Below are 14,851 nucleotides of genomic sequence, written 5' to 3' on the forward strand. Positions count from 1 at the left end.
ACATTGTACCCATATGAAATTCTTATCTTTTTTTTTCTCACAAAGAGCTTTCTTTTGGTGCTATTTACTTGCCACTGGATGTTTTATTTTTTGCACTATAAACAAAAAAAAAAAGGAGCAAAAAATTTGAAAAAAAAAAAAAAAAGGTTTGTTTTTATTATAAAATTTTGCAAACAGGTAATTTTCCTCCTTCACTGATGTGCGTTGTTGAGGCTGCATTGATCGGCAGCACTGATAGGCAGCACTGATATACAACAATGAAGGGCACTAATAGGTGGCACTGATAGGTACTGATGTGTGGCACTGACTGGCAGCACTGATGGGTGACACTACTGGGCAGCACTGATGGGTGGAACTGATGGGGGGCACTGATGGGTGGAACTAATGGGGGGCACTGATGGGTGGAACTAATGGGGAGCACTACTAGGCACAGGTGGGTGGCACTTCTGGGCACTTGTGGGCAGCACTGCTGGGCACTTGTGGATGGCACAGGTGGGTGGCACTGATCATCAGGGCACTGATGATCAGTGCCAATCCGTCCTCTGACAAAACGCTGTGACAGCGTGAGGAAAGTGCAGCAGATAACTGGAAACCGCATTTACCCAGTGATCTGCTGTGTCATTGGGCACAGCTGGTCATGGTAAAAGGCTGCTGTGATTGGCCTTTTACCACATCACATGATCAGCTGTGTCCATAGGACACAGCGATCACGGAGGTCGCCAGGTGCGCACCCCCAGGGGGGCGCACGGGAGGGCAATTTCTGGGAGGACATCATATGACGCCATCCCAGAACTGGACAACCGTGCTGTAGCCATCATTCGGCTATAGCACAGTTTGCAAATGGTTAATTAAAATTGTATATGGACCTCTTAGCACTGGTGTGGAACTTTAATTTAAGCTGCATCTGGTGGAAGGCTCCAGTGAGCATTATGCATTTATTGGGTATTTGTGAAATTGCCTGAGGAGCACTGAGTCTCCATCCAAGTGAGGTTTTGGAACATAGGATCTTCACATTAAGCTCTAATGTGAAGTCACACTTATTCCTTTAAGCACATATTTGTGTCGTGGTGGAAGGAGCACGTGGGTGTATTTATATTTGAAGAGTACCATCAATTGAAAAATCATTGCACAAGTGGTGGACACATTGCTTGCATGGACTTTGATTTTATGTTGGACTATTATTTATTTCAATATAATGATTAATCGCTTTATTAGTGCGGCATATGTTTTAGATTGTTTATATTCATTTAGACAAACAGTAAGCTGTGGCTTGCAACTCATAATTTTGCTCTCTGAATTCAAATGGTTTTTTTTGCATAAATAACAGCCTCCATTCATCGTTATATACAAAGGAAGCTTTGATTCAGAAACATCAAGCATGATTATAGGCACCTACACTAACGGAGAGGATAGATGTGAGAATGTTTTCCTTTATTACAAATTTACTAAAGGAGTAGCACATTTTCACTTACCAAGTGGAAATTCTCTACACATTTAGTAAAGCAAACCTACTGGGGTTGATTTACTAAAGACAATAGGGTTTTCAGGAGAAGTTGCAATATGCAATGGAATTAGCACTGAGCAGGGGCGGACTGACCATTTGGAAACTCAGGCACTGCCCGAGGGCCCGGGGTCAGTAGGGGGCCCCATGAGATGCCCCTTGTACCTTTTTCATAGGCTTTTTTGAGTTTGGGCAAGGACACAGGGGCCCCATGATCCCCTATTGCCCGGGGGCCCCATGAGTTGTCAGTCCGCCCCTGGCACGGAGTTAGCAAAGTGAAATTTCACCACATTTGCTAACACTCAATCACATTGCAAAGAACATAAAAAAACAGAATTTTTGCTTGTGCATGTTGGATGATGAAAATCAGCGGACTTCTCATTCACTAAGCTCTCGGGAAAATTCCCTTTGCATCGTGACTTAAAAAGTCAACAGCCTACTTGCCTTTAGAAACTAAACCCTACCATAGAGCCATGCCACTTCAAAAGTGCAGGGCACAGTCCCATCTACAAGGTGCAGCTCTCCACTCCTTTGAATGAACCCCAATGGAAGCCATACTTACAACAATTTGTTACCGATCACCTGCTCATTGATTTATGCCTATTTGGATTGAGTGTAAAATGTCTGGTCTTCTGGTGCCCAGGTGTTTAGATTTTGAACCATTGTGCTCACTTGTGGGTTTAAAAATATATTTTAGGTCATTAAAGAGGATCTTCAGTAGCCCCCCTACCCCCCCCCCCCAAATAAAAAAGAAAATCAAAAGTCAGCAGCTACAAATACTGTAGCTGCTGACTTTTAATAGCTCTACACCCACCTGTCGAAAGATCCAGTGCCGTCCTCACCCAGGCTGCTTATTTACTAGTTTTTAGGTCCCCGGCACTGACATATATACTAAGGGAAGCTGGCCGTGACTCCTTGCAGCTGCACTTTGTTAATGGTCCCACAGCCTTCTGAGACTTGTGACATCTCCAAGAAGGCTGTGGGCAAAAAGTGGGAGTATGAACGTCTGCTCAGAATCCCTAGGCTAGTGGTAATGGAAAAAGAGCAAATAGGTGGCGCAGACACCTAGTGCATTCTCCAAGGTCTTTTTGACTTTTTCATAAACCTTGGATATTGCATTAGGTGTTTGCGCCACCGGTTTGCTCTTTTTCCAGTTGTTGATTTCCCTGTCTGAGGAGGGCTGCATCCCCGAAACATTATCCATAGGTCACCCAGTGCCCTGGTTTCCCTGGCTTCACTTTGGCAGTGCCGGAGCGCTGGAGAGTATACACTGTCATCTAGTGGGAGTGGGTCTCTACCAAAACTAGGTACTGGATCCCCCCCCCCCCCCCGAAAAAAAATGTAATATGATAAATGTGGTAGAGTTAGGGGAGGACGTAAAATAAAACTTCCCCTTTAGGGTGAAGTTCAGCTTTAAGACTGATCAGTCAATGATCAAAATGAACCCTTTGTGTTGAATATTAAAACACTGGTGGAAATGACTTACCATGCCAGATGACTGCGTTTAAATAAAATTGTAAAACAATTGAACGTGCATGTTACTTTAAGGGTCCTTTCACACGGAGTGGACCTGTTTAGCAGATCTAAATAATAAAACAATTATGCAACACTAGTCAGAAATACGGGCTAATGATACTGAAAGTATTGCACCAATAGAATATTGCACTAATAAAATAGATGAAAATATTGCACCAGTATTGCATACAGTTGCAAGAAAAAGTATGTGAACCCCTTGGGATTACATGGAGTTTTGCATGAATTGGGCATAAAATGTGCTCTGAACGTCATCTAAGTCACGACAATAGAAGAACACAGTCTGCTGAACATAATACTACACAAACATTTGATGTTGGCATGGTTTAATTGCACATAACATGTAAACATTCACAGTGCAGGGAGGAAAAAGTATGTGAACCTTTGGACTTAATAACTGGTTGACCCTCCTTTGGCAGCAATAACCTCAACCAAACGTTTCCTGTAGTTGCAGATCAGACCTGCACAACGATCTGGAGTAATTTTGGACCACTCCTCTTCACAAAACTGTTTCAGTGTAGCAATATTCTTGGGATGTCTGGTGTGAATCGCTCTTAAGGTCATGCCACACATTTCAATCGGGTTGAGGTCAGGACTCTGACTGGGCCACTCCAGAAGGCGTATTCTGTGCTGTTGCAGCCATTGTTTTGTTGAATTACTTGTATGCTTTGGGTCATTGTCCTGTTGCATCACCCATCCTCTGCGGAGCTTCAGTTGGCGGACAGATGGTCGTACGTTTTCCTGCAAAATGTCTTGATAAACTCTGAAATTAATTTTCCCATCAATGAAAACAATCCGTCCAGGCCCTGAGGCAGCAAAGCAGCCCCAAACCATGATGCTCCCTCCGCCATGTTTTACAGTGGGGATGAGGTTTTGATGTTGGTGTGCTGGGCCTTTTTTTCTCCACACATAGTGTTGTGTGTTCTTCCCAAACAACTCAATCTTGGTTTCATCTGTCCACAGTATATTTTGCCAGTAGTGCTGTGGAACATCCAGGTGCTCTTTTGCAAACTTCAAACTGCTGCAATATTCTTTTTGGACAGCAATGGCTTCCTCCGTGGTGTCCTCCCATGTACTCCATTCTTGTTTAATGTTTTCCTTATTGTAGATGTGTCAACAAAAATGTTAGCATGTGCCAGAGATTTCTGTAGGTATTTAGCTGACACTCTGGGATTCTTCTTTACCTCATCACATTCTGCGCTGTGCGCTTGCAGTCATTTTTACAGGACGACCACGCCTAGGGTGAGTAGCAACAGTGCTAAACTTTCTCCATTTGTAGACAGTCTGTCTTACCGTGGACACATGGACATCAAGGCTTTTGGAGATACTTTTGTAACCCTTTCCAGCTTCATGCAAGTCAACAATTCTTGATCGTAGGTCTTCTGAGAGCTCTTTTCTGCGAGGCATGGTTCACATCAGACAGTGCTTCTTGAAACCAGTAAACCCAAAACAGGTGTGTGTTTTTTAAGGGCAGGACAGCTGTCAGCAACACATCCAATATCATCACACTGATTGGAGTCAAGGTTGGCTCACTCCTGGCTCCAATTAGCTCTGGGAGAAGTCATTAAGCTAGGGCCTCACATACTTTTTCCTCCCTGCACTGTGAATGTTTACATGTTATGTGCAATTAAACCATGGCAACATCTAATGTTTGTGTAGTATTATGTTCAGCAGACTGTGTTCTTCTATTGTTGTGACTTAGATGATGTTCAGAGCACATTTTATGCCCAATTCATCCAAAACTCCACATAATCCCAAGGGGTTCACATACTTTTTCTTGCAACTGTAGATGAAAGTATTGCACCAATAGAATATTGTACTAATAAAAATAGATGAAAATATTGCACCAATATATAAAATTCATATAATGCTGAAAATATTGCACCAATGGAATATTGCACTAATAAAATAGATAGAATACTGAAAATATTGCACCAATACATCCAGTCACGATTGTATTTGATTATAGACTATTGAACACCTTATTAGCACTTCATGAGCTTTATTTATACGGATACATCTTTAGGTGCACTATCCATTGTACCTATTCCTGTTCACAGCTCACTATTTATCCAGCATTACTGGATTGCTTCATTGTTGGCACTATATAGGCACTTTATATTATTTATTAGTGCAATATTCTATTGGTGCAATATTTTCAGTATTATATGAATTTTATATATTGGTGCAATATTTTCATCTATTTTATTAGTACAATATTCTATTGGTGCAATACTTTCAGTATCATTAGCCCGTATTTCTGACTAGCGCTGCATAATTGTTTTATTATTTTGATTGAAGGATTCAAGGGTTCTATCCTTTTATGCGAGTAGCTTTTAGATTTGTTGTGATCTTACTGTGCACTTACCTATTACCTCTATATGTTTAGCAGATCTGCTTGCTCAGCGGGGTATCTCTGCTGATCCCCGCTGAGCAAGCGGATGACATCTCCGTGTCCGCTCCGCTGCAGAGCAGACACAGAGGTGCTTGCTCTCCTCAATCCGCCAAAAAGGGACGGGTTGGAATCCAATTCAGATGAAAACGGACAGGCGGTCCATTTTCATTCGAATTGGATTCCCACCCGTCCCACTTTGGTGGATTGGATTGGATGTCGGCGGGTGTAAAGGGACACATGTTTTGCTTATAGTTCTACTTTGCTGAAAATTGTTTTTGCTAAGGGCTGTTTCACACAGACGTTCTGATCGGGTTCGCCTGCCCATTTTTCAGGAGGACCCAATTGGAACCTTCATTCTCCTCTATGGAGGAGCGGGTGTAAAGGGACATGTGTCCCTTTACACCCGCCCCTCCATAGAGGAGAATGGAGGTTCCAATCAGGTCCGCCTGAAAAATGGGCAGGTGAACCCGATCAGAACGTGTGAAACAGCCCTTAGCAAAAACAATTTTCAGCAAAGTAGAACTATAAGCAAAACTTTTTTTTTTCATTTTAGAGTAAAGGAGGGTTATGACCCCTGTAAAGTTTATTTTTTTCCATCTGTGTCCCATTTTGGAAATTTCTCTTCACTTCCTGTCCCATAGCCACACAGAAAGTGAGAGGAAATCCCTTGGGGACCCCCCCGCAGGTCACCAGAACTAAAGTCCCCATTGGAGGTGGTCCCCTCTATTACTTTTTTGGGCAAACATTTGAGATTTTCATTAATTTTCACTTTCAATGTTAATGGTTAACAAGACAACATGGAGGGAGAATCTCTCTAGCAGAGGTAGCAGTAAAACCTGACATGTGTTCTAATCCATATCCAGTCTATCCAAAACTAACAAAAAAAAAATGTTTTGCGTTTCGTTTTACTTTAAACTGCCAAAATCTGTAACTGATTAGCAGATATGTACAGTATAGTTATGGGCACCAAACCTCACAATCCTGTGACTGATTGCTGCAATCAAATAGCCAGATTTCTGCTTCTGAGATGTTTTATTGAATTGGATGTATGAATGCAAAACAGCTGAAAATTAACAGGGTAATGTTTTTTTTTTATATAGAGAGAAGCCTCAGCTATAAAATCAGAATCAAACTATGCGGTAGGTACAATATAGGAACAATATGCAAAATAATATAATATTATTATGTAAACTACTAATAATAAAAATAATAATAATAATAAATAATAATACATTTTCACAGTTAATAAAATAATTAAAATACTAGTCAAAAAGAATTATTCAAAGTAATAACTTAAAAAATATGTTTTCACATTCACTCTCTCTCCCGCGGGGTTTGTGCGGGTGGTTTTTTCGATTCCCGGTTTTGTTTTGGTTCCGGAGGCAGTTGTTGGTCTTTGGAGGTGGCACATACTTTTAAGCTAAAGCAAATGGTTGGGACCCATCGGTGGTTTAGTTTGCCCGGGTGCATTCCGGTTAACTGGAAGGTGGAGGTTCTGCACTGCGGATGGTATGCCTTGTCTCCGAGCCGATGCGTTTCGGCTGGAGGCCTAGTTGTAATATAGGTTCCGCAGGGGGATATCGATTTTTGTTTGGTGCCTTCAAAGACCAACAACTTCTTCTATATGTTTCTGTTTTACGGAATGTTTTGTGTATTGAAGTTGAATTGTTAATAAAAGGCCATGTTGGCCATTTGACTCCAACGGTGTTATGTTTTTCCTTTATTGGTATGTTAAGGGGATATGTGAGAGAGACGATGGTGTTGGGATTCTTAACTAGCATCTCTTATGCACTAGTCATGAACAGAAGAGAAATCTAAATGAAATCAATATTTGGTGTGATCACCCTTTGCCTTCAAAACATCAATTCTTCTAGGTATACTTACTCAGCTTATTACTGATAGCCCGTCAGCTAAGAGGCGGTACTGACTGGCAGCACTGATGGACACTGACTGGCAGCACTGATGGACACTGTTGGGGCTGGGGGCTGCCTCTGGTTTTTTTAAATACACTTGCCGATTACCAGCTCTCCGTTTTCCTCGCGCTGTCACAGTGTAGCCGATAACCAGCAACTGTATTTACTTTGTGATCAGCTGTGTCATTGGACACAGCTGATCTAGTGGTAAAAGGACGCTGTGATCGCCCTTTACCATGACGTGATCAGCTGCCTGACGGACACAGCGATCAGAGCTCAACGGGTGCATGCCCCAGGGTGGGCGCAGGTGGCGCTGTTCTGTAGGACGTCATATGATGCCCTCCCAGAACTAGGCGACTGTGCTCTAGCCGCCATTCGGCTATATCCTGGTCATCAAGTGGTTAAAGGAGACACCAAGGAGAAATGTTCTACCAGTCCATCTCTCCTGTGACCTCACTCCCAGTAACAGAATACAGGTTCTCTCATGTCACCACGCAAACCCCCTCCAGCACAGAATGTATATAATGGCAAGTGGTGTTGGGGTGTGCTGAAGGATCCATTGATGCTGGCTGCTGAGGGATCTATTGTCATTGGGAAAACCTATTGTTGCGAAGAGGGGTCAGTTGTTGCTGGGAGAAATCTGCTGTTGAGGGAGGGGTCTATTGTTGCTGACTGCTAGAGGGTTTATAGATATTGGCTGCTGGAAGATCTACTGTTACTTGGGGGAGGGTCATACATTACTGATGGGATAGTTGCTGCTGGGAGATATCTACTGTTGAGGGATGAGTCTATTGTTGTTGGCTGTTGGAGGGTCTAATTATGCTGGCTGCTGAAAGATCTATTGTTGCTGGTGGGTCATATATTATTGGGTGACCAATTGTTGCTGGGAGAGATCTACTGTTGAAGGAGGGGTCTATTGTTGCTGGAGGGTCTATTCATGCTGGCTTCTGGAAGATCTAGTGTTGTTGGGGTGAATCTATTGTTGCTGAAGGGCATTTTGTTATCGGTTGTCTATTTTTGCAGGGGAGGATTTATGGTTACTGGGGCATCTATTGTTGCAGGGGGTCTATGGTTGCTGGGGGGGTCTATTGTTACCGACTGTAGGGGATCTATTTTACTGCCTTTCATTAACAAATTCCAAATTACTCAGAACCACAACATAGCACTTGGTTCTGTATTCTCTAAAAAGGGGAGTACTGGGAGGAAGGTAGGGGGTGGAAACAGGGTATGGTGCTTGGAGGTGGGTAGGAGGCGGAAACAAGGGGTGATTTGGAAGGGGGGAGTACCTGCACCTATTATCTGAGAGAAAAAGCCCTGCATCTTTCTGCTGTGCCTCTCTTCTCTTCCAATGCAAGACTGTCAATTTCATGGACTGTCCTTTAAAACAAAAAGCCTAAAATTTGCTTAAATACTAACATCTAATTGCTTCTGTCTGTTATTTTCCAGCAATTGAATTAAAAAGGACAAAGCTACATATGGTACACTGACTCCCAGTCCAAGGTAATAAACCTGGTGATAACAGATGCAATCCTTCTGCTTAGTTAGTCACAGGCACAGACAAAAGATCATAAAGTCTAGCGTCACCATAGAAGTTAAAAGGCATAGATGTGTATAATGGTTATGAACCTTTTTCCTTTCTTTGTTACAGACTAAAGGACTAAAAAAAAAATTTAAAAAAAATAAAAAAAGATTCTTGTTTTATAGACAGGTGAATATGAAGTACTAAATTTAAATATTTGTATTCTCTATTTTATTCAGTAGGTGGAGCTCTTGTCTTCTTTTGACCTTTTCCAGTCTGTCTTTGCTTCTTGTTGTAAAAAGTCTGTTGCTTACTTCAGTGTTTCTCAACCTTTTTTCGGTCAAGACACCCTTTAAAATTATGGACCGTCCCGAGGCACCCTTTAAAATTATGGACAGTCCCGAGGCACCCTTTAAAATTATGGCAGTCCCGAGGCACCCTTTAAAATTATGGCAGTCCCGAGGCACCCTTTAAAATTATGGAATGGACAGTCCCGAGGCACCCCATTCTAAAATGTGAAAAACTATTCTAATAGTTGTATATAATGCAGCAACATCCACACATGTAGGACTCCCAATGTTAGAGATGATTTATCTTCCACAGCAAATACACTTTTGCACACTGGTACTGACTACTATTCCAATGTTTCTCTTCTCCCTCAGTTTTTCTCCATCACTGAGCTAATGGGACCCCAGCTCTGATGGAGAGCGGCAAGGGAGGGTCAAACAAGGATGCTGTACAGGCAGCCAACATCTTCCTTAACTGATCATGTCATTGGTTGTCAGGATGCCAGCAGCTAGAAGGTCATAAAAGGTGCCCAGTGAAAACCTGTGGCTTTGTGTATGCTCGAGACAGGCCGATTTGTCCCACCCGCTGACTTGTGTACAGGTTTTGGGCAATTTTTAGATATTTTGCCAAGGCACCCCTGAAGAAACCTCAAGGCACCCCTGGGTGCCTGGGCACCCTGGTTGAGAAAGGCTGGCTTACAGAATTCAGTAGCTGAAATATGCGCAATGAAGTGAAAGAATTTCTGAGCATAAGCAGGCATTTTTGGCCCCATAGACTGTAAAGGGAGAGTGCTGTGAAACATGCGACACGTGTGTTTTCATGTGCATTTTTTAACTAGAAAACTGCCCTTGCCCAGCCCAGAAAAAGAATGGCTGAAGCTTGATACATGTGCAGAAACTTTTTCACAAAGATTGTGAAAGCACTTTAAATGGGAAGATTTATGTACACAAAAAAGATACTTCAAAATTGCTAGAAGTACACTCTGCTCATGCTTTGCTTGGATGGAAACGTAGGATCAAAGCAGTGACTTACCCCATCCCTTACCCACATATCATCCATAGTGTCCATAGCTTCAATGAGAGAAAGCATGTCTGAAAGGAGTTGACTATTACTGTGATCTCTCCTCATACAACTCAGATAATTAGGCCCCTTTTACGCAGGAGTTCTGTTTTTTTCATCAGTTCAGTCATGTTTTCTCAAAAAAAAAAAAAAAAAAAAAAAAAGGATCAGTTCAGATCCATTTTTCATCAGTTCACATCCGTTTTTCATCAGTTCACATCCGTTTTTCTTCAGCTCACATCCGTTTTTCATCACTTTTTGTCCATTTACATCCCTTTTTCGTTCATTCCATTTCTTTTAACAAAAGAAAAATAGGTCTATCAATTAAAATAAACAGATGTTAACAGATGCGGACATTAATTGATGTAAACAGATGATCATCCGTTTACATCTGCTAGTCCATAGAAATACATGGGTAAACAGATAGATGAAAAAACGGACATACGGAACACCCATGTGAAAGGGGTCTCAAAGTTTTCCTTTTAAAAAAGCTCCAGAAAGGCATAAGTATATAAGAAGACTGAATACTTACCTTTTCTGCTGAATATATACAAGAAATAGTGCTGTGCTGCTACCAGGGATGGACTGACCATTTGGAAACTCGGGCACTGCCCGAGGGCCCGGGGTCAGTAGGGGCCCCATGAGATGCCCCTGGTACCTTTTTCAAAGGCTTTTTTGAGTTTGGGCAAGGACACAGGGGCCCCATGATCCCCTATTGCCCGGGGGCCCCATGAGTTGTCAGTCCACCCCTGGCTGCTACCATATATGTGACAAAAATATATTTATGAATTATATAATAAACAATTAGTCCATAGAAAATAATGTCAAATCTTCTTAAGTGTTCAAATTCTTGATAGAAAATCATATTTAAAGATGTCACCAAAATCTGTAAAGTGTTACTAAACGCACAACGGTAAAATCAGTCTGTATATGCAGTAAAGCATGCTGTTATACTCATTGTGGAACTTAAGGGGTTAATCCTCTGCATTGTGTAAAAAGAATGTTTGATCCTGTCTTCTCTGATCCTTCCCTTCTACTGTCCCCAATCCATCTGCTGATAGTTCAGTGCTCTAGGAGTCACTCTGCACATGCTCGGTTTGGTGTATTGCTAGAGAGGTTTTTCTTGGGAGGGTGCATGTGATCAGTACATGGCCAATCAGAGCTGTCCTGGTCACGGGTTATGCAATCTCATAGGGCAGTAAGAGGAGAATGAAAATGCCTCCTACAAACTCTAACCAGGGCTCAGCTGGACACTGATGAGTCACAAGACTGTTATATACTGCTGAGATGAGAAAAGGCAATTAGCAGTTTATATTTACTAAAATAATTGCATTTCCATGTTCTATGGGAGACAAGATGTAGTGGATGTAGGGTCCTGGGTTTAGTAACACTTTAAAATCACTTAGAGAATATATGCTTGTCCATGGTTTTCTTTTAAAACACCAGTGCTGCCTCCACTACATAAATTGGTTGCTTACGTTAGGAAATGGACCTATACACAACACGCAGGTCATAAAACACTGGTTTGAATAAATAATGTATCCTCCACCTCTTCTAGGTACATCAGGCTCCAGTACGTTGTGCTGTAGGCCCCTTTAAACAAATGATGCCAGTACCAGCAGATTGGGTTTACACTCAAAAGCAGGCAAATTGCTCCATAGTGTCATAGATTTAAAGATAAAATATAGTATAATCTGAACTCTAAAATACACTCTAATACAAAACAGAGCTACTTCCAGTCCTGGCCCCAGACCAGAAATGAGGCCACCCGGTTTCCCTCCTACACATTGAGTCACTCTCACATGTGACTTCTGCTGCCCACCTAACTAGAACATTGTTCCATTCACAATTTTCATGTGAACTTTACAGCGGTACCAACCAGGGACGGACTGACAACTCATGGGGCCCCCGGGCAATAGGGGATCATGGGGCCCCTGTGTCCTTGCCCAAACTCAAAAAAGCCTATGAAAAAGGTACCAGGGGCATATCATGGGGCCCCCTACTGACCCCGGGCAGTGCCCGAGTTTCCAAATGGTCAGTCCGCCCCTGGTACCAACAATTTTGTGTCCCCTATAGTTCTCACTGGTTCCTCCTACTGACTTCCATTTGACTACTGTATCCTGTAATGAAGTGGAGGTCAGCTGGCGAAACCAGTGAAGACTAAGGGGGACCCATGGGAATGACACTCCCAAAAGTCAGATACCCTGTAGTCTTTGCATGAAGCTTTTTTGTGAACGGCACTCTTTTTCTTATCACACCAATGATGTAGGCCACCTTAAAGATAGTTTGCAGTTTGGTAGTAAATAAAGTCCTGTAAAGAAAAAGAAGACTGGAAGTACAATTTGCCTGAAGTCCTTCACATTTAAGATCTTCACTAGGCTTATGTTCCTTTATAACGTTTTTCTATTACTGTGGCAATCTTTGGCTGATGGAATGTTGGGTTAACAGATTTAAAGGTTCTCTCGGTTTTTTGTTTTTTTTATAGATGTAGAGTACATGAAATAGCTTGAAGTAAATCTTGTGAAAGTATTTAATTTTTGCAAATATTTAATTTTTGTCTTGGCTTTTATTATAATTAGAAACTTTCTAGTATTAATTGTATAATTATTATTATATTATTTGTTTCTCCTAGCTCCTAACTAGAAAGGTTGAAGAGTAAAGATGTCCCAGGACTGTGAGTCCCAAAAAGGAGCCTTATCAGAAATGTTCGCTCTTCAACTGTGGGTCTACATTAAATCCTCTACAAAAAAAAGTAGAATTTTCTTTCACATCCTTCATTGATTTGAGCCTCTAGTCCTCTTAATAGTCAGGTGCTCTGCTAAGCTGTGGCATTTAAAGAACAGGCTCCAGGTCCCATTCTTGATGCCCTAGACCTTTGACCCAAAAGCATAACCTATATTGGCTAGAAGGCTGGTCATTCATTCCTTGGATGCTGCAAGACCAAGAAATGTCTATCAGTCTGAAAGGTAGTCTCCGCGTGTATTGTTAGACCTCTTGTGTCAGACAGTAGTTTAGTACTTAAAAACTGAACAGTGCACACATGTTTTGGTCTCACCTAAAACTGATAATTGAGTGCACAGTAGACATGCCACCCAAGGTAAACACCTTGTGGTAACAAATCTATTTTCAAGTGAAAGTTTGATTTTTGGAGATTCAGATGTATACGATTCACTGAATGGGCATATAACGAAATGGACAGAAAGTTATAACAAAATTAACAAATGCATTTGTTTAATTTGCATGACATCACATGATGCGACAGTACATCAGGCCCATTGGGAAATTTTCCAATTCATTCAATAATGCAGAGTAAAGTTGTGATTTCAATTAAATTTGTAATTGAAACAGTCAGTCAGTTCAGATCCGCAGTCTAATGCAATTCTTAGGGTTGAAAAATTCGGGGCCCCCAAATTTTGTTTTATTTATTCTGCTGCGTCCGAAAATATCAAATATTTTCAATACATGAATAGCGAATCCAACCGAAATGTTGAAACCGAAAAACTAACATACAGAAATCTTTTGAAAAAACTGCAACATTTTTCAAATCTACTCTGAGCAGTAAATATATAAGAAACGAATGCCGAAGATACAAAATGGATTCTGAAAATGAACCGGTTCAACATAACGAATATGAAGAAATAAAATTCTTCAATGAACCTGAAATGAATAATGAATAGAACATTTCCGGCGTGCACAGCATACCATATCCATGTTCTCTTCAAAGACATTTAGAAACCTACCAAAGTCCCATGTTGTTAGATTTGTCTAAATGTAGAAATGTACAATCCATTTTTTTCTTAAGGATCAGTTGCAAATAAGTAGAATCGTCCACTGAAAATTTTTAAAGAGATATGAAAGATTTTTTTTTTCTATTTATACCAAAGTGCTCAAAAAACCCTGTGTTCTTACCAGCTGAAAGCAGAGGCTGCCATTGGATCACTCAACTACATTGAAGGACTAAGGGAGAAATGCAACACTCTGAACCAGCGAGCTTCTATGGTAGGGCATAGTCCTGTTTTTAGGGGTTGATCTTTAATACTTGTAAACAGGGGCAGACTGACCATCTGGAAACTCGAGCACTGCCCGAGGGCCGGGGGTCAGTAGGGGGCCCCATGAGATGCCCCTGGTACCTTTTTCATAGGCTTTTTTGAGTTTGGGCAAGGACACAGGGGCCCCATGATCCCCTATTGCCCGGGGGCCCCATGATTCGTCAGTCCGCCCCTGCTTGTAAATCTGTGGCCAGGCTATGTTCATTCACAAGCTTATACAAATACATAAGTAATATTAATCAATAAATATGCTTTACGCAAGCCTTGCTTTGTGTTTGAATTGGATTGGATTAGAAGCAGGCCAACAGGCTGATGAGTCACTGCTGGTAAGGATGAACAGATGGATCCACTAAGAAAATAAAAGTGAAAGTATTTTTTCCCAAAATATGTGAGGATAATTTACTCCAAGGTGCCTGCAGCTACAAGCACTGGTGTATTTAGGTTTTGTGCTGTCCTGAGCAACACAAAAATTGCCCTCCCCCAATGCACCCCCACTGCTTCCAACGCACCAACATTCGCTGAGCAGAACTTGGTGGTCAGCGACATCTGTCTCTTCACTTAGTGGATAGGATGTCTAATGCAGCCATTACAAGG

General features: G+C 41.6%; 1 protein-coding gene across 1 annotated transcript in view; it reads left to right on the forward strand.

The window, feature by feature from the left end:
* LOC149443911 (cell adhesion molecule CEACAM5-like) overlaps nucleotides 1-14,518 on the forward strand; it is a 55,646-nt gene extending 41,128 nt beyond the window's left edge. The window contains exons 11-13 of the mRNA XM_089655228.1: nucleotides 6,530-6,568; nucleotides 8,789-8,842; nucleotides 12,841-14,518. Of these exons, the coding sequence (XP_089511354.1) occupies nucleotides 6,530-6,568; nucleotides 8,789-8,800 (51 nt within the window). The 3' untranslated portion in view covers nucleotides 8,801-8,842; nucleotides 12,841-14,518. The remainder of the gene's footprint in view (nucleotides 1-6,529; nucleotides 6,569-8,788; nucleotides 8,843-12,840) is intronic.
* Nucleotides 14,519-14,851: the final 333 nt, after the last annotated feature.

Source organism: Staurois parvus, unplaced genomic scaffold (genome assembly GCF_062004578.1).
Source record: "Staurois parvus isolate SC_StPar_1 unplaced genomic scaffold, SC_StPar_1.0 ptg000827l, whole genome shotgun sequence".
NCBI classification, from domain to species: domain Eukaryota; kingdom Metazoa; phylum Chordata; class Amphibia; order Anura; family Ranidae; genus Staurois; species Staurois parvus.